The sequence below is a fragment of the Phaenicophaeus curvirostris genome, chromosome 7, assembly GCF_032191515.1.
Source record: "Phaenicophaeus curvirostris isolate KB17595 chromosome 7, BPBGC_Pcur_1.0, whole genome shotgun sequence".
NCBI lineage: Eukaryota > Metazoa > Chordata > Aves > Cuculiformes > Cuculidae > Phaenicophaeus > Phaenicophaeus curvirostris.
Window position 1 is genome coordinate 24,863,124 of NC_091398.1, and position 18,501 is coordinate 24,881,624.

The 18,501-nt window shown below is 61.2% G+C and overlaps 1 protein-coding gene across 5 annotated transcripts; it reads left to right on the top strand.

Annotated features, from left to right (window-relative positions):
• The first annotated feature begins 806 nt into the window (after positions 1-806).
• Positions 807-18,492, top strand: OBSL1 (obscurin like cytoskeletal adaptor 1). 5 transcript variants are annotated; one of them, XM_069861249.1, is made up of 27 exons: positions 807-921; positions 2,119-3,216; positions 3,950-4,219; positions 4,421-4,681; positions 5,026-5,331; positions 5,454-5,735; positions 5,829-6,104; positions 6,242-6,514; positions 9,272-9,544; positions 9,876-10,151; positions 10,239-10,511; positions 10,849-11,127; positions 11,342-11,617; positions 11,706-11,981; positions 12,249-12,530; positions 13,304-13,579; positions 13,717-13,992; positions 14,078-14,344; positions 14,504-14,773; positions 14,857-15,123; positions 15,427-15,693; positions 16,724-16,836; positions 17,004-17,157; positions 17,260-17,421; positions 17,603-17,707; positions 17,814-18,080; positions 18,324-18,492. In XM_069861249.1, the coding sequence occupies exons 2-27, from the start codon at positions 2,178-2,180 to the stop codon at positions 18,329-18,331; spliced, it is 7,074 nt and encodes a 2,357-aa protein (XP_069717350.1). In that variant the 5' UTR covers positions 807-921; positions 2,119-2,177; the 3' UTR covers positions 18,332-18,492. The 5 variants fall into 5 exon arrangements, with proteins under 5 accessions (XP_069717350.1, XP_069717351.1, XP_069717352.1 ...); XM_069861250.1 differs by having other exon boundaries at positions 10,852-11,127; XM_069861251.1 differs by lacking the exon at positions 11,706-11,981.
• The last annotated feature ends 9 nt before the right edge of the window (positions 18,493-18,501 follow it).

Sequence of the window (18,501 nt, forward strand, 5' to 3'; positions counted from 1 at the left end):
GGGCAGTGGAAGGTGGCAGTGGCTGTGCACAGCAGGGACATCTGGGCAGGGACTTGATGCGGTCCTGAGCCCTGTCAGGCTCCAGGATATGGGATATGTTGGGTGTAGACTGGGCATTCTTATGCCAGGGATAGCTGGAATGGCCCAAATTCATGCAGGAGGCCAGGCCACGAGGAGGGGTCCTGGATGAGGGTAGGCTGGATGAGGGTCTGTGGCATCTTCAGGGCAGCCTGGAGGCTGGCAAGGCCCTGGGGATATGAAGTAAAGATGACAAGAGGTTTCTGTGCTGCCTGGGGCTTGCAACAGTTCCAGACATCCCCCACCCAGCAGCCCTGCCTGCGCTGCAGGGTGGAGGGCAGCCTCTGCACTGCACCCCCCACCAGACTCCTCCTGCAGCCCAGCATCCCACGTAGCGTGGCCAGTGCAACACATCCCATCCTGTGCAGCCTGGCATCTCGCACAGCATCCAGTGTGGCACGTCCCACCTCGAGCAGCACGTCCCGTGCGGCATGTCTCATCCCGCTGCAGCCTGGTGTCCCACCCCATGCTGTGCATGCCGGACTGTGCCCCCCATGCCACGCACGCCCCATGGTATGTTGCCTCCTTCTGCAGGGTGTCCCGGCACCCAGGCTGGAGCAGGTTTGCAGGGCTCCAGAGGCACAGCGCTGCCTGCCCGCTCTGGGCTGGATGCCTGTCCCACCAGGCTGCTATACATAGGCCAGCCCTGCCCCAGCGAGGCGCTGAATGGAGCAGGCTCAATCTTATCAACCAGTGTGTCATCAGAGGGTATTTTTGGGGACAGCAGCTGCAGGCATTTGTAACATTTGGTCCCTGCTTGCTGACACCCAGGAGCGGAGCCGGGGGAAGCAGCAGGAGCTGGTGCCGGTGCTGGGAGACACGGGGGAGAGGTGGCAGAGCGAGGTGTGTGTTTACGGGGCACTTGACTGTGGGACTATATGGGGCAGGGCAACCAGGGAAGGGGGTGGATGAAGGGGGCAGCGGGGTGGCCCAGCTATCAGGGCTGTGTGGGTTTGCGGGAGCTGCCGTGAGGTGGCCCGTGGGCCTGGGGAACGTGGCTATTGAGGTGGCGCTGAAAGGATGCACTGACCCAGGGGTAGGGGTCTGAGAGGAGAAGCTGGTCCTAGTCCCTGCCACTCCTCAGGGACCAGCCCTCTCTCACCATCCGCTTAGGCTCACCCAGGGGGTGTTTTGGCTTCTCTTCCCTGTGCCCTGCCTGAGGGAGGCCGATGCCTCTCACCAGCCCCATCCATGGTGCGGGTTGGGGCTGGGGTGCGTTTGCCCTGAGGAAGCCTGGAGCACCCTGCCCCACTGCTGCCCGTGACCAGGGGCACAGCTACCCACAGCGCTGGGCATGGAGGCCATGCCCTCCGGAAGCAGGAGCCATCTCCCCAGCCTTCCCTCTGTCCTTTGGAACTGATTATTTCCAGGAGAGGTTTTGAGTAACCAAGGGCTGGATCCTGCCTGTGGAACCACAGTCTGGAGGAAGACCTGCTCCCAGAGGAGCTCTGCTTTGTCCCAGGGCCCGGCTCTGCCGTGTGACGGTGGGGTGCAGGGGGGTCCCTCTGCTCCCCTGGCCCTCTGATCTTGTGAGGAAGCACCCAGATCCAGCCGGGAGCCTCCTGCCCACGACAGCCCCGTGTCAGCACCTGCCTGCTGAGCCAGCCCAGATGCTGCTGGAATGCGGTTCTGCCACCACCCGATACTGCAGGAATGCTCCGCGGGTGGGGAAGGGGTGGGCTGGGGCTGTCCTGCCTCCACCATCCCCGTCCCCCGCACCCAGTGAGCAGCTGCCCGTGCTCCTCGTCTAGGCAGCGGTCCCCGCTGTGACACTGGGGCAGACATCCCGGCCTATGGGTACCCCTGCCCCTCAGTGTGCGAAGAGCCACCTTGTATCACCCCTTCTACTACCGCTGGGCTGGGAAATGGGTGATTTGGTCTGAGACGGGAGCGTATCCAGTGGAGCTGGTGTGCTCAGACAGAGGATGATGCTCCTGCAGCATGGGCTTGGTGCTGGGGGCTTCATTCCCAGCGCAGGTCCCCCCTGGTGGTGCTTCAGCTGGCCTTCGAGCCCCAACCCTGGTCTCTGCATCCCCCTAGGCTGATGATCTCCGCTGCTGCTCTGGGCAGCCTCCTGCTGTGACCTTGGGGAGGTGGTGATGGAAGGTCTCAGGGGAGCCCCAAGGTTCCTGTCCTATCCGCGTGCGTTCACGGTGCAAAGTGGTGCCAACGCGGTCCTGAGCTGCCAGATCACAGGTGACCCCCAGCCGAGCATCCTCTGGGAGAAAGACAAGACCCCGATTGAGTCTTCAGGCCGCTTCTGTGTGGATGCAAAGGGAGACCTGTACAGCCTGCTAGTGTCCCACGCCACTCCGCAGGACAGCGGGCTCTACATCTGTAAGGCCAGGAACAGTGTTGGTGAGACCTATGCTGCTGCCACACTCAAAGTGGAGGAGGGAGATCCCCAGGACGAGGATAAATGCTCAGGTGGCGAGGCGCCCACCTTTCTTGTTGCCCCCTCGTCCACGCGGGTGTGCCGTGGGGAGGATGTGATGTTCACTTGCAGAGTGTCTGGGCAGCCTTGCCCAGCGCTGGAGTGGGAGAAGGATGGGCGCAAGCTCTCTGACCTCTTTGAGAGCAGCCACTTCATGGTGGGGCAGGAGCCCGAGGACTGGCACTTCCTGAAGCTGTTTGGTGCCCGGCCCCCAGACGGAGGGGTGTACGTGTGCCGGGCACGCAGCGGCTCCCAGGAGGCTCTAGCTGCTGCCATGCTCCTGGTTGAACCCCAGGTGCTGCGAGATGGGCTTCCCAATGGCTGTCCTGCTGATGGCTCCAAACTGCGGGCAGAGCGGCAGCAGCAGAGGTGGCGCACAGCAGGACGGCATGTGGCACCAGAGACCTGGGTGCCCAACGGCACGGTGCCAGCCAGAGTGCCAGGAGCCAAGGTGTTCACCGTGAGTGCAGGGAAGCACGCCAAATTTCGCTGCTACATCACTGGCAAGCCCAAGCCAGAGATCGTCTGGCAGAAGGATGGGGAGCCCGTCACCCCTGGCCGCAGGCACCTTGTCTACGAGGACAGGGAGGGCTACTTCATCCTCAAGGTCCTGTACTGCAAACCCCAGGACCAGGGACTGTATGTCTGCACCGCATCCAACACCGCTGGCCAGACCCTCAGCGCGGTTCAGCTCCAGGTGAAAGGTAGGAGTGTTCCCAAGCCTTGCTGGGGGCAGCTGGGCCAGAGAGATCTGGAGCTTTTTGTTTGACAGGGATGGGTCTGTGTGCAAGTCCAGCACCCCCAGGGTCCCTCCTGCCCTGTGCAACTGGGGTCACCCCAGGCTCCTCTGGTTGGAGCTGTGGGCTGGAAGCTGGGGCCACTGGCCCAGCTGTTCCCTGCTCCGCACCTTTGTGAGCCAGAGGCAGCACCTCTGGAGGGCTGTGGTTTCCAGCTGTGAGTGGGGAGGGGGAACAGTGCCTTGGTGACAAATTCCCCTGGAAGTGCTGAGTGGTTTTGGCGGGCAGCCCCGCAGGGCACGGCTCCAAGTCTCTGTGCTGGCAGCAGCCGTGTCTCCCAGCACCACCCTGCCAGCTGGGGACAGCCCGCTGCTGGGGTGCATCCATCCCTTCTGCACTCTGATGCTCCTCTCTGCTGGGATGCCAGTCACTGCGTCCTGGTGTGCGTGTTCCTGCACCCCCCAAAACTTGCTGGTAGATGTCAGGGCATTGCTAGGTCTCCCAGCCTGTGCCCTGGTTCCCCTGACTCTGAAAGTTGTGCTTCCCGGCAGTTCCCATCCCATGTGGGCCAAAGAGAAGAGAATGGGCAAGAGAACAGCTCAAGGCTCAGCACTGTGCAAGCTGGGAACACCCCAAGCAAAGGGCTGCTGGCAGGCGCTGTGCCCCACGCACCCTCAGCACCTTTGTCTCCTCACGACAGAGCACCGGCTGCGGTTCCAGGTGCAGCTGGCGGATGTGGAGGTGGCAGAGAGGGAGGACGCGGTGCTGGAGTGCCAGGTGCCACTGGAGACCATCCCAACCTCCTGGTACCTGGAGGACAGGGAGCTGCAGCCCAGCCACAAGTATGTGATGGAGGAGCGAGGTGTGCTGCGGCGCCTGACCATCCGTGACGCCCGTACTGATGATGATGGCATATACCTCTGCCAGATGAAGGACAAGGGACGCAGCATCGCTGAGGTCTCTGTCCGAGGTGGGGACAGGTCATTGGTGGCATGGCTTTACCTTCCTATCCCCCTCCTTCCTAAGCTACCCACTGCCAACTGCACCTGTTTCTCACCATTTGACTGTGGTGCTTGCTGCTGCCCCTCCTCGACCTCCTTCCCCCTCACCCCAGGGAGCCCACAGCACTCCCCACCATCCCTCCCCAGCCCTCACGAGTCTCTTCCCATAGGGGTGATCACAAAACGACTGCCGCGGAAGCTGGATGTGATGGAGGGTGAGAATGCAGTTTTCTGTGTGGAGACGCGGGATGAGTTGGAGGGGATCTGCTGGAGCCGGGATGGGCTGCAGCTGCAGGAGTCACCCCGCATCGTGCTGAAGAGCTTTGGCAGGACACACCTCCTGGTGCTGGTGCACGTCACCCGCCAGGACGCGGGCATCATCTCCTTTGCTGTTGCGGAGTCACAGACGTCCTCCCAGCTCCGGGTCAAGTGTAAGTCCCAGGCTTGGAGGTGCCCTAAATCCTCTGTCCTGCCCATTCATGGTGAATAACACAAGGAACAGAAGGCATGGGCACTCACTATACCTGGAATGTGATGTTGTGATGGCTTTTGGGGGAGAAAGGGGGCTTTTAGCAGGGCTCCAGGGCCCAAGATTTGCTGGCACTCACAAACCTCTGTGACCAGCTACACAGGACCAAGACTATCCTCTCCATCTTCTCTGTTGGAGAGAGGATCCCCAGAGAAACAGGCTGTGTAACCCCACTCAGCCCTTCTGTCACCCCACCGGGAGCGTCACTGCTGTCCCCAAGCAGGCAATATGGGCTGTTACTTGCAGGTGTGAAGCATGACCCACCCAGTGCGCCAGTGGCAGCTGAGATGAGCGTGGCGGAGAGCAACATGGCCCTGCTGACATGGTGTCCCGCACCCAACGCCCACCTCCACCCCCCCAGCCGCTACCTGCTGGAGCGGCGGGAGGCAGCAGGGGGTGAGTGGGTGCAGTGCCTCGCCACTGACCTGCCCGGCCGTGTGCAGGTGCTGGGTGACAGCGTGCCCCGCGAGGCCGACTACTGCTTCCGTGTCTGTGCCATCAATGAGCATGGCAGGAGTGACCCCGTGGATTTTCCTGGCTCTGTGCATCTTGGTGAGGGGGCTGCTCTGGGGACCCCTGCCTGGGACCTGGCTCTCCCCAGGAGCCAGCTGGTGTGTTTTGCCTCGGCACACTGCTGGTCAGTCCTGCTGGGACTGAGTCTAGTTGTACTCCAGCCCCGGCAGCTCGCCTGGAGAGGGGTCTGCAGGATGCGCAAGTGCGTGATGGTGAGGATGCGCTGTTCTCCCTGGAGCTGTCGGCCGTGGTGAACGGTGCCTGGTTCCTCAACGGTGCCAGGCTGGGTGAGGAAGGAGAGGAGTCTGGTGGCCGGTACAGCCTGCAACAGCATGGGATGGAGCACTCGTTGCTGATCCAGGGAGCACAGCTGGCCGACAGCGGGGCCCAGGTCACCTTCGTGTCTGGCAGTGTGCGGGACTCAGCCACGCTGCATGTACAAGGTGAGCACGGCGCTTGCCTTGGGGTCTTGCCAGAAGAGAAACAGGGCCTCTTATGCTGGAGGATGCTTCTCATCCCTCCATGATGTCTCTCAGCCCCACAGGTGCACATCGACCCAGTGCCTGATGCTGAGCGTTTCCGTGAAGTGCCAGCAGGGATGCCCGTGCTGCTGGAGTGCCAGGTGTTCCCTCCAGATGCCCCTGTCTGCTGGCTGAAGGATGGTGAGGCTGTGCCCCTGGACGATGTTATTGCAGTGCAGGCAGAGGGCTGTGTGCGGAGGCTGCTCCTCCGCTCAGCAGGTCTCTCGGACACTGGCACGTACACCTGTGACGCCAGGGATGATGCTGTGAGCTTTGTGGTGACTGTGACCGGTGAGCTGAGGACTGTGTGTGGGAGCCTGGGCCCCACTTATTGACGATGCTCCTGCCCCTCACCTCGCCCCCATGATGGGGCTCCATGGGTACCAACAGCTGGGCATCCATGCTGAGCCTCACGTTATCCCCGTCAGAGGCACCGGTGAGGATCATCAGCTCCAATGAGGAAGACCCCCATGCCTACACATCTGGTCAACGCGTGGAGCTGTGGTGCCAGCTGTCCCGCCCAGCAGCCCTGGTGCACTGGTACAAGGATGGAGAGGAGGTGGAGGCTGACAAGAACCTGGTGCTTGAGCAGGAGGGGACACGGTGCCAGCTGGTACTGCCCTGTGCCCGGCCACAGGATGCAGGGGAGTATGTCTGCGATGCTGGTGGAGACTCCGTCTTCTACACTGTCACTGTGGCAGGTGGGTGTAATGCAAATGGACTGGTTGGGTCACTGGTCTCTTGGGGGACTTTCTTTGGCAGTGCAGGGTGCCACAGCGCATGTCGCTGTTGGTGCCACTGTTGCTTGCTGTTCCGGGGTTGGGGATGCTCATCAGAGATGGTCGTGCTGCATACTCACCACCAGGTCTGGTGGGCAGGGTCTTTGCAGCAGCTCTGGTGCATAAAACCACCCAGACTGACTGGCAAAGGGGACAGCTTGTTCTGCTGGTCCAAAACACTCGTGTGCCTGAGGGCTGGCACCCAGCACCCCTATAATGGGGTATTTGCCCAACCTCTCCCATGGCCAGTAAACAAGCCCTCCTCAGAGATCCTAAAAATAGTGGATACAAGTGCCCGGCACCTGGTGTAGGGTGACTCATGGTCAGACTTCGCTCTGATGGACAGTGTTAATTGCTGACCTGAAAATTAGCGGTTGCCTGGATACCGATGATTGGGTGGTATTTGCTGTGTGTGAGTGGGACAACGTCCTGTGGTGGCTGCCCTGTTCATGGAAGGGTTGCTGGCATCATTGGCTGGCAGAGGGTAATGAAAGCTGAAAGCGAGTGAAAGACTTCCCCTTACTGGCCCCCAAACCCACAATCCTACAACCACAGGAAGGCAGCCGGGGGCAGAGCTAAAGCCCAGTTAAAAGGCTCCGTGACCACAGAGGTAAAACCTCTCAGCGGTGTTAATACATGGCAAAGTGTCAAAGCTGATGGCAGAGGATGTAGGAGAGAAGATGGGACGAGTGCTGAGAGATGCTGGAAGAGTCAGTGAAGTGGTGACCATGGAGAGGGTGGAGAACAAACAGTTTTAGTGTGACAAAGGCAATATCACCACTGGGAAGGACAAGCAGCATATGCTCCAGGCAGAGGCAGGAGACGTCATCTGCCCTGTGGGGGTGTGGGGCAGGGAGAGCTCAGCTTCCCTAGGGTGCAGTGGGGAAACACCATCTGCTGAAGTTCAGCTTTTCGGCTGAGCAGCTTTGCATAACTTCCAACAGAAGGGTCTTAGAGAGGCTGACTCAGTTTGATCAGCTTTGGACATCAGTGTCACCGACAGGGTTCGGTGTGGGTGCCAAGAGGCTCAGACTGGCACCTCTCTGGCACAAGTGCCAATCTGACTGCTACAAGCGCACTGCCATGGCATGCCTGGGTTTTCCCGAGGCATCCCAGCTGTCCCTCTGGGGCTGTTGTGGCAGGGAGCCCACCTGCCTCAAGCCTGGCCACCCCTGCAGGCCTCTGGATGTTCCGGCAGCTGCCAAGGGCTGGGGCTCCCTCTGAGGGAGGGCAAGGACAAGAGGGAATGGCCTCAAGCTCTGCCAGGGGAGGTTTAGGCTGGACATCAGGAAAAAAATTTTCAGAAAAAGGGTCATTGGTCACTGGCAGAGTCTGCCCAGGGAGGTGGTTGAGTCACCTTCCCTGGAGGTGTTTAAAGGATGGGTGGATGAGATGCTGAGGGGCATGGTTTAGTGTTTGATAGGAATGGTTGGACTCGATGATCCAGTGGGTCTTTTCCAACCGAGTGGTTCTGTGATTCTGTGAGCTGGCTGCAGGGCTGGGGCCAGAGCAGTGCTGCTCACCGATGGCTCAATCCCACCCCCTCCTCGCCTCGGTGCCATTCAACACATCCAGCTACACTTCAGCGACATGATTGCTTTTAGCAGATCCAGGGAGACAGGCACCTGCCGAGTGTTTGATCAGGGAGCCGGGCGGATGCAGGCTCAGCGTGGTGCAGGTTGAGTGCCGCACGTTGGCGCCGCACTGCTGTCCCGCACTGTGGGGCTGCGCTTCACTGCTGAGCCCGGGCACTGCGGCTGGAATCTGTCTGGGAAGCGTGCAGCCCAGACCCAGCACAGGGCAGCTATTGGTCATGAGAAGAGCAGGTCACTGCTCAGCCACCAGCATGCTCTGGTGCTGGCTGTGCCTTGTACTACCCAGAGCTGTGGGCAAGCTGAGCATCATAGCACAGTCCAGCTCAGCTACAGCCCACTGCAATGTGTGTGGCTGCTCAGGCAGTGTTGGCTGCTGCAGGCTGGAGATGCATCCTGACCTTTGCCCAGAACAGAGAAGGGCTGGTCACTTCATACTTGTACTGGGAGACCTTCTGGCTTTAGAGATTTGACTTAAGTTAGCAGGGAGATGTGAGCGGTGGCACACTGTGTGTAATCCATTAATGGTGGTGTTCAGTGGGCACCGTGATCTGGTATGGTGTCCTGGGTCCTGGTGAACCAGAGGGGTGAGGGTGCTGGCTGCAAGAGAGCCACATGTCTGCAACGCAGTGTGAGCAAATGCCTGGGTCTGGGCCAAGACAAGAAGCACCGAGAGGGACCTGGCAGCCTCCAAAACACGGATAGATGAAAGGGTGGGCAACCATCAGCAGGGCTGCCACAGAGGTCAGTGCTGGCAACACAGATGGCAATTAGCAGTGCTGGGACTCACTAATGAGACACTTGTGTTATGTGCAGTGAGGTACTGTGGGAGCCAGGGCATTGCAGGGATTTAAAGCCATGCTGGAAGCTGGGTGGTCCTCCAGGGTGTGATGGGTGAGGAGCACAGGGAGCCCTGGGCAGGGCAGTCCAACGCTTGTGCTATGCAGGATGCAGGGCTTGAGGTGGTGCCTTCCAGCCTTAAACTCAACGAGCCCATGAAGCCATCACTCCACACAGGGCTGTGACTGCCGCTGTCACCTGCTCTGGCCTTTACATCCCAGCTGTGCCCCCCATCTCTCCCCGGCAGAGGCACCAGTGAGGATCGTCGACTCCAACGAGGAGGCATCCCATGCTTATGTGGCCGGTCAACACGTGGAGCTGTGGTGCCAGCTGTCCCGTCCAGAGGCCCTGGTGCAGTGGTACAAGGATGGGGAGGAGGTGGAGGTGGGTGAGAACTTGCTGCTGGAGCAGGAGGGCCCACGGCACCAGCTGGTGCTGCCCTGTGCCCAGCCGCAGGACACTGGGGAGTACGTCTGCGACGCTGGTGGAGACTCTGTCTTCTACACTGTCACTGTGACAGGTGGGTGTGATGCATAGCTACAGCCCTCTCCCCCTTCTCCCTCTGTACCAGATCTGTGAGCGGGTCCTTGCCGGTGCCCGTGGGCGGTATGGCGATGTGGGCAGGGGCAGGTCAGCTGCTCCATCTCTTCCTAGAGCCCTGTGCCACACTGCCCCTCTGCAACCCAGGGCACAGCCGTGCTGCCTGCCCATGGATTATGCTGCCTCACACCACAGCCCTGGTGCTCCTTTGGTTTTCAATTGCCACTGCCACAGGGCTGGGACTACCCTGGCCCCTGGCCCCAGGGCAAGTAGAGTGCAAGCCAAGTGACACAGGGTCTTGGTCCTCTCAGCCCCGCAGGTCTGTATTGCCCCGGTGCCTGAGGCAGAGCAGCTCCAGGAGGTGCTGGAAGGGTTGCCTGTGCTGCTGGAGTGCCAGGTGTCCCCTTTGGGTGCCCCTGTCTGCTGGATGAAGGATGGCAAGTCCGTGGTCCCATCGGAGGTCCTCACCATCAGCTCAGAGGGATGTTCACGGAGGCTGCACATCCCTGCAGCCGTGCTGTCCGACTCAGGGACATACATCTGCAATGCTGGGGATGATGCTGCCAGCTTCAGGGTGACAGTGAAGGGTGAGCTGCCCAGAGGGTGCCTGTACTCACGTGAGGCTCCCCTGCATCTACAGCTGAGTGTCATCCCCGCAATGTGTCCCCTGGCAGAGGCACCAGTGAGGATCATCGGCTCCAATGAGGAGGGCCCTCATGCCTATGTAGCTGGACAGCGTGTGGAGCTGTGGTGCCAGCTGTCCCATTCGGCATCTTTGGTGCACTGGTACAAGGATGGGGAGGAGGTGGAGGCAGGCAAGAGCCTAGTGCTGGAGCAGGAGGGGCCGTGGTGCCGGCTGGTGCTGCCCTGTGCCCAGCCACAGGACTCAGGGCAGTTCATCTGTGAAGCTGGGAACACGTCTGTCTCTTACCACATCTCCGTGACAGGTTGGTGGCACAACAGGGATGTCATGGGAAGGGTAGTGTTACCCCAGCTCTGTGCCATGAGGTCCCCAGCACTGCCGCCTGCCCTCAGCATCGCAGGGTAGGGGATGCAGCTGCATCACCCAGGGCCTGGTGGGAGCCTTCTTCCAGCTGTGCTGGGCTGGCACCATGTGCCCGCTGCCCCTGCCCTCAAGTAGCTCCTGCATCTTTGTACTGGGCTGAGAGGCTGTAGCATCTGCGCAGTCCCACAGGGACAGGGATGCAGGTGACAGTAAGTAGGGACAGCAGAACCAGGAGCTGTGCACAGAGCAGGTCTCACACCCTTTCTCCACGATCCCAGCAGAGCCGCCAGTGAGGATCCTGCACCCTCCACAGCGCTCGCTGGAGCTGCAAGTGCAGGCACCAGGACGCTTGGAGCTACAGTGTGAGCTCTCGGTGCTGGATGCTCCTGTGAGGTGGTTCAAGGATGGGCTGGAGGTTGATGAAAGTGACAACCTGCTGCTGCTGGCAAAGGGGGCCTGGCGTGTCCTCCTCATCCCCAGGAGCAGCGCAGAGGACACGGGCGAGTACATCTGTGAGAGCAAGGATGAGGCCGTCTCCTTTGATGTCAAGGTGTTAGGTCAGTGGGGACCCGGGAGCAGGGAGGTGCTGATGGGGCCCTGGCCCACGGGGTCTTTCCCAGCCTGGGTGAGGGGAACCAGCTCTTCCATAATGATGGTCTGGTGGCCCTGGGTGCTGGGCCACCCAGCGCGTGCGCTTGTCTGGGGCAGAGGTGTCCTCAGGGCCATGTTGCCCCTGTGCTGCTTTGCACCACAGCCATGCCATCCTTGCAGAGCCACCGGTGAGGATCCTGCAGCCCTGCAGACCCCCCCCCGTTGTGACAGTGTCTGTTGGGGAGACGGTGATGCTGGGCTGTGAGCTGTCCCGCACAGACGCACCCGTGCACTGGGCCAGGGAGGGGGTCAGGCTGGAGGCTGGGGGCAGCCTGGTCCTTGAGGAGGAGGGTGCCCACCGCCGCCTGCTCATCCCCATGGCCCGAGCTGAGGACTCCGGAAAATACACCTGCGATGCCATTGATGACAGAGTGACATTTACCGTCCAGGTGTTGGGTAAGCAAGAGGCTGGGGGAGAACCTGGTGGGGGTGCTGGGTGCACGGACCCCAGAGACCCCAGCTCTGTTGGTGTTGGGTGCTGCAGACCCACTGGTCAGGATCCTGGAGAGGGATGTCCTGCCGACCCGCCGGCACTGCCGGGCCACGGAGGATCTGGTGCTGGAGGTGCACCTCTCACACGCCCATGGGGAGGTGAAGTGGTACAAGGATGGGGAGAAGTTGCAGGACACAGGGCATGTGCGGTTGGAGGAGGATGGGGCACGTCGCTCCCTCGTCATCCTGGGCACCACGGGCAGGGACGCTGGGGAATATCTCTGTGACACTGGTGATGACAGCGTTATCTTCTGCGTCACCGTGGAAGGTGAGCAGGAAGTCCTGGGGGCCAGCCAGCAGGGCAAGGACTGAGGTTGGTCCCTGGCTGCTGCCAGGCTGATGGAGGGCTGGGCTGAGTGGCAGTGAGCATGGGGAAGCTGGTGGGGGGAACTTTGGGAGCAGGCTGCACCCAGAGTGGGGCTCTGTGGAAACCCCTGCACTACGCAGCTGCAGCCAGAGGAGGTCCAGACAGGATCCGGCCATTGCAGCACCTGGCACGGGCTGCTTCTCCTGTGGTGACAGCCCATTTCTCCAGTCCCAGAGCCACCAGTGACCATTGTGGGCAGCACAGGCGCCGTGGAGCATTGCTGCCTGGTGGTTGGGGAGGACCTAGTGCTGGCTTGTGAGCTCTCCCGGCCCGATGCCACTGTGCGCTGGCTCCGGGATGGCCAGGAGGTGCAGCTGGATGAGCGGGTGCAGATCGAGGCCTGTGGGGCTCTGCGGCAGCTCACTATCCATGGGGCACAGCCCAGCGACTCAGGGTGCTACATCTGCGATGCCGTCAGCGACCGTGCGGTGACAAGTGTGGAGGTGTCGGGTGAGCAGGCAGTAGCTCAGCATCCCAGGGACCCCCCAGCACAGTGGGATCGTGCTGTAGCCTTGGGTGAGGGGAGGGGACACCTCTGTGACCCTGATGATGGCAAGAACCAGTGCAGTAGCATGGCAAGGGTAGGCAGGATCCCTTTACCCAACCTCACAGGAGCCATCAGCCAGGAAGCGGCATGTCAGGGTCATGGCACGACGCATCCCCCCTGCCTCCTCTGGCCAGGAGCTGGTTAAATTTAGCCTTGGCTGTCTCCCAGGCGCCGCTCCTCCTGCTTTGGCTGCCAAGGCCTGAGCTCAGCCGGGACCCTTATCAGCTGGAGACCCAGGGCTGGACAGGGTGGAAAAGGACCTGGCGCAGGCTGGTGTCCTTGCTGTTCAGCAAGGCATTTGAGACCATGGGGACACCAAAATTAATGGCTCCAACCCAGCTGCTGAGCTGCCTGTTCCGGGAGGGATGCAGGAACAATGGGCTCTGCCACCAGCCCTGCCTGGAGCCCCTTTGCTGAGGGGACCCTGAGCTGCCATACCCCGACAGCCTGCATGCATGCCCCACTGGGACCCCCAGCCAACCCCAGAGCAACCCCCAGGCACTCACAACCTGCACAGCTGGATGCACGATGACCCCCATCAGCTCCACAACACTCCTTGCCCCGTGGAGATTCACTGTGGGCATTGCTGCCTCTCCATGTGCAGCAGTCCCATTCCTGAGCTGTCCCACACTATGGGGACATCTCTGAGCCCTACCTTGTCCCCTCTCCCCACCAGCCCCACCTGTGTGCATTGTCAACAAGGAGGATGCGCAGAGCCCATTGGAGGTGCTGGAGGGGGACAGTGTGACACTGGTGGCCCGGCTGGTCCCGGAGACAGCAGTGGCACAGTGGCAGAAGGATGGACAGACACTGCACTCAGGTGGGCGGCTGCTGGTGTGCAGCGAGGGCCCCGCACGCAGCCTCACCATCAAGCAAGTGGAGCTGCAGGACAGTGGCATCTTCCTCTGCGATGCTGGTGATGACGAGGTGCATTTCACACTGCATGTGAAAGGTGAGCCTGGCAGTGTCCCTCACCCATGCCAGGAGCAGGAGAGGTCCCCTGCACCTCACCAGGATGCTTCATGCCCCCTTTGGCATGCCAGTGCCACTGGCAGAGGCACAGCTAAGCCTGGTGTTCCTCCGGCACAGAGGCACCCGTGCTGTTCGTGAACAAGCGGGAAGAGCGAGAAAAGCTGTTGGTGCTGGAGGGTGGCAGCGCCGTGCTCTCTGCTGTCACCTCCATGGAGCGAGCTGATGTCACCTGGCTGGGCCCACAGCAAGTGGCAGTGGCAGGTGAGCACTGTGAGGTCCGTCGGGATGGCCGAGTGCACAGCCTCGTCCTCCACAACGTGGCCAAGGAGGATGCTGGTGTCTACACCTGCCTCTCCCCCCACGACCAGATGCAGTTTGACGTGAGCGTCCGAGGTGAGTGGTAGGAGATGCTAGGGGGTGCCTGGGCCCACCCATCGTGGTGGCAGCAGGTGCCAACACGGAGGTGTTTGCTGTGCAGAGCTGCAGGTGAAGTTCCTGCGTGGGCTGTCAGACGTGCGTGCCCGCCAGGGCGAGCGGGTGGTGCTGTGGTGTGAGCTCTGCAAGGCGCGGGGTGACGTGGTGTGGCGGAAGGACGGGCGGGCGCTGGCGCCTGGCCCCCGCTGGCAGATGGTGGCCGAGGGGCGAGAGCGCTCGCTGGTGCTGAGCCGCGTGGAGCCCGGGGATGCCGGCGAGTACTGCTGCGAGTCCAACGATGACCGGACACTGGCAATGCTGACGGTGCAGGGTGAGCTGTTCCCAAGGGCTTGGCCACCACTCCAGGGACTCCTTTGCCATTGGGGTAGTGGGGAAGCTGGGCACAGCGATGCGGGAGGGTGTGCAGATGCTCAGCATTTCTGCAGGACAGGGGGTTACCTGGTGCTGTGCCCAAATACCTCGGCTGTAGTCCCCAGGGTGGTGGAGATCATCATGGAGCTGCAGAGCATGACGGTGCTGGAGGGGGAGGATGCCACTTTCAAGTGCCTGGTATCCCCTGAGGACGTGGTTGTGACCTGGCAGCTGAATGGCCAGCCCGTGGTCCCCAGTGAGCTGCTGGTGGTGACGAGAAGTGGGCTGTGCCACAGCCTCACCCTCCGGCAGTGTCAGACGAGCAACACGGCCACCGTGACTGCCAATGCTGAAGGATTGGTGAGCACAGCCCGGCTGAGTGTGCAAGGTGAGAGGCCAGGAGCTGGCTGGGGTACAGCCGGCGGCACAGCCCTGGGACAAAATGCTGACCCCCGTGCATGGGCTGTGCAGAGGCGCAGGTGCTGTTCGTGCGGAAGCTGCAGGATATGGTGGCAGAGGAGGATGAGGACACATGCCTGGAGGTGGAGGTGAGCCATGAAACCGCCGAGGTGCAGTGGCTGAAGCAGGGCATCCTCCTCCAGCCAGGCAGCAAGTACCAGATGCAGGAGTCGGGGCGTCTGCGCACCCTCACCATCCACCGTGTCAGCCCTGCCGACCGTGGCACCTACCGCTGCGAGAGTCTGCATGACCGCACACAGGCCAGGCTCTGCGTGGAGCGTGAGTACCACACTGGGGACTGAGCCGGGGACAAGGACAAGGGTGGAGATAAGGATAGGGATGGGGAGCGCACCAGCCTGCTGCAAGGATTTTGCAGACTGGAGGAGGAAGCGTGGGCAGAGCTGGTACTTGGCTGTAAGGGGTGGTCAAGCAGGGAGGTGAGCATGGAGGTAAGGAATGGGCAAGGGTGGGCACCTGGTAAAAAGGGCTGGATTTAAAGGATAAGTCCAGCAAGCACAGACCGGGGAGCTGGGCTCTGTGGGGTGGAGCAGGGACCTGCTCAAGAACATGGGTCCCTTGCAGCCCGGAAAGTGTCAATACAGACGCCACTGGCAGATGTGGAGACCTTCGAGAAGGAGACAGCCACCTTCCACCTGGAGCTGTCTCAGCCTGGTGTGCCCGGGGTCTGGACGCGGGATGGCATTCGGGTGAAGCCTAGCAGCACGTGCCGGATCAGTGCTACGGGCTGCAGTCACAGCCTGACACTGGAGGGGCTGGCACTGGAGGACTCGGGAACTGTCACCTTCACCGCTGACAACCTGCGCTGCAGCGCTCGCCTGCTTGTGCGGGGTACGGTCACCAGGCAGACACCGGGGAGGGAGGAATGTGTGACACCAGTGCTGCCCATCCAGCAGCCACACAGTCCCAGGGAAGATGCCAGGGCTGAGCTGGGCCACACTAGGCATATGCTGGAAGGTGTCCCTCCAGGGAAGATATGTGAGCTCAGCAGTGGAAAACCTCCAGCCAGGTGTCCAAACCCAGCTGAGACACCAGTGATGAGTGCTTGCTCATGGCATTGCCCCCATGAAGTGTTGCCCTCACCCTGTACTGAGATACCCTGGGCACAGCTCCCTGTCCCCACTGCCCTAAGCCCGTGTCTTGCCCCTACTAATGGCATGAGTTTAACAAGGCCAAGTGCCAGGTCCTGCACTTGGGGCACAACAACAGCAGTGTGCCCAGGTGGCCAAGAAGGCCAATGGCATCTTGGCTTGGATCAGAAATGATGTGGCCAGCAGGTCCAGGGAGGTTATTCTCCCTCTGTATTCGGCACTGGTGAGATCGCTCCTCGAATCCTGTGTTCAGTTCTGGGCCCCTCACCACAAGAAGGATGTTGAGGCTCTGGAGCAAGTCCAGAGAAGAGCAACAAAGCTGGTGAAGGGGCTGGAGAACAGGCCTTATGAGGAATGGCTGAGAGAGCTGGGTTTGTTTAGCCTGGAGAAGAGGAGGCTGAGGGGAGACCTTATTGCTCTCTACAACTCCCTGAAAGGAGGTTGTGGAGAGGAGGGAGCTGGCCTCTTCTCCCAAGTGACAGGGGATAGGACAAGAGGGAATGGCCTCAAGTTCCAACAGGGGAGGTTCAGGCTGGACATTAGGAAAAAAAATTTCACAGAAAGGGTCATTGGGCACTGGCAGAGGCTGCCCAGGGAGGTGGTTGAGTCACCTTCCCTGGAAGTGTTTAAAGGACGGGTGGACGAGGTGCTGAGGGGCATGGTTTAGTGATTGATAGGAATGATTGGACTCAATGATCCGGTGGGTCTTTTCCAACCTGGTGATTCTATGATTCTACTAAACCTCCCCTTCCTATGTCCTCCCTCCTCAGAGCCTCCTGTCACAATGGTGAGGGTCCCACGGGACCTGGGGGTCCAGGAGACAGGCGTTGCCAGCTTTGAGTGTGAGCTGTCTCGCCCCAGTGTGGAGGTGAAGTGGTTCAAGGTGAGGGTTTGCCTCGACCCCCTGTAGCAGTGCCCAGCTGCATCATTGCCCCTGCTTTGCCCCCCAGCCGCTGCCCTCCCTGCCAGGGCTGTGGGCAGGGGAAGGGGGACTCTGAAGCAGCGGGATGCTGCCTGCTTGCACCCCTGAGCACACATTTCCCTGGGCAGGATGGGCAGGAGCTGCGGCCAGGGCCCAACTGTCGCATATACTCAGCGGGTCGGCGCCGTGTCCTGCAGCTGAGCCACTGCGAGCTGGCTGACGCTGGCATCTACACCTGCGACGCGGGCGACTGCCAGGCCTCTGCCACGCTGCATGTCCAGGGTACGGCTGCTCCTTTCCCAGGGGCATTTGTACCTCCCAAATGCTGTGCTGCCTGCACTCCCTTGCCCTCGACTGCTCTGGCAACCTGCCCCTCTCCTGCAGAGCGCCAGGTCTGCATCGTGCGAGACCTGCAGGATGTGCAGGTGCAGGAGGGCGACAACGCCATCTTCACCTGCGAGGTGTCGCACGGGGATGTGACGGGCGAGTGGTTCCAGGATGGAGAAAAAATCAAGGTCTCCAGCACGGTGAAGATACGGCAAGAAGGTGGGGGTGCAGGGGTGCTGCACACCCTCCTGCCCCAGGCAGGCAACCCTGCGCACAGTTTGGGTCTAGGAAGGGCAAATTCCGGCAAGGGGAGTTTGTGTGGTAAAAGCAGGGGGTCTCTGCCCCTTGGCCTGCCATGGGTGCCCATCGCTGTGCCTTGAGCCAGGCTCTCTCTCCCCAGGGACTCGGCATTTCCTGCTGCTCTGTGGTGTGCGCCCTGAGGACACGGGACTCATCCGCTTTGCTACCAGGACGGCTGTCTCCGAGGCCAGCTTGCAGGTGGAAGGTACTGGTGTGGGGCTCCGGCACTGGGGCTGGGATGTGCTGGGGTTGGCACAGGGGTCCCGTGGGAGCCCATTCCCCCTGCGATGCTGCTGGCTCTCCCCCACCAGCATTGCCCATTCGGATCGTGAAGCCCCTGCGGGACAAGACAGTGCTGGCACGGCACAAGGCAACGTTGGAGTGCACCGTGTCTCATGCCCGAGGCCGGGTGCGCTGGCTCCGTGGGGACACCGAGATCTTCGCTGGTGACAAGTACGAGATCTGCAACCTGGACTGCTACCGCACACTCATCATCCACCGTGTAGGCCCTGAGGATGAGGACTCATACACCTGTGATGCCTTTGATGATCGTTCCACTGCCCGGCTCCTTGTGGAGGGTGAGGAGGCACGCAGGGGGTCACCACTGGGAGCTGGCAGTGCTGCCCTGCCTCACAGTGGAGGGACACTGGAGGCCCTGTCCCCACATCCCACTGCTTGCAAGGATCTAAGCACTGGGGCGGTGGGAGCAGGATGGATATGGCAGCAGGGGTCTGTGCCCTCCTTTGCTCTGACACTCCTTTCGGGTGCCCCACCGACTCTGTGCATGCTGCAGCTCTCCCTGACTTCCATTGTCCCCGCAGGGAGCTGAGCCAGGATGTGGGGATGTGGTGCTCCGGGGCTGCACACAGATGGACAGACACCACGACTGAGAGATGGGGTCACGCTTCCCCCAGGATGCAGGAACACAAGGACACCATCCCCAGCCTGATCTGGCCACAGGGCTCTGCATTAAACAGTACTTTTTTCTGACATGGTTTC

Bases quoted from the DNA above. Each gene is read 5' to 3' on its own strand.
- OBSL1 (XM_069861249.1), top strand. From the start codon at position 2,178: ATGGAAGGTCTCAGGGGAGCCCCAAGGTTCCTGTCCTATCCGCGTGCG. The intron at 4,682-5,025 runs GTAAGTCCCAGG...TGTTACTTGCAG, and splicing joins CTCCCAGCTCCGGGTCAAGT to GTGTGAAGCATGACCCACCC. The intron at 5,736-5,828 runs GTGAGCACGGCG...GATGTCTCTCAG, and splicing joins AGCCACGCTGCATGTACAAG to CCCCACAGGTGCACATCGAC.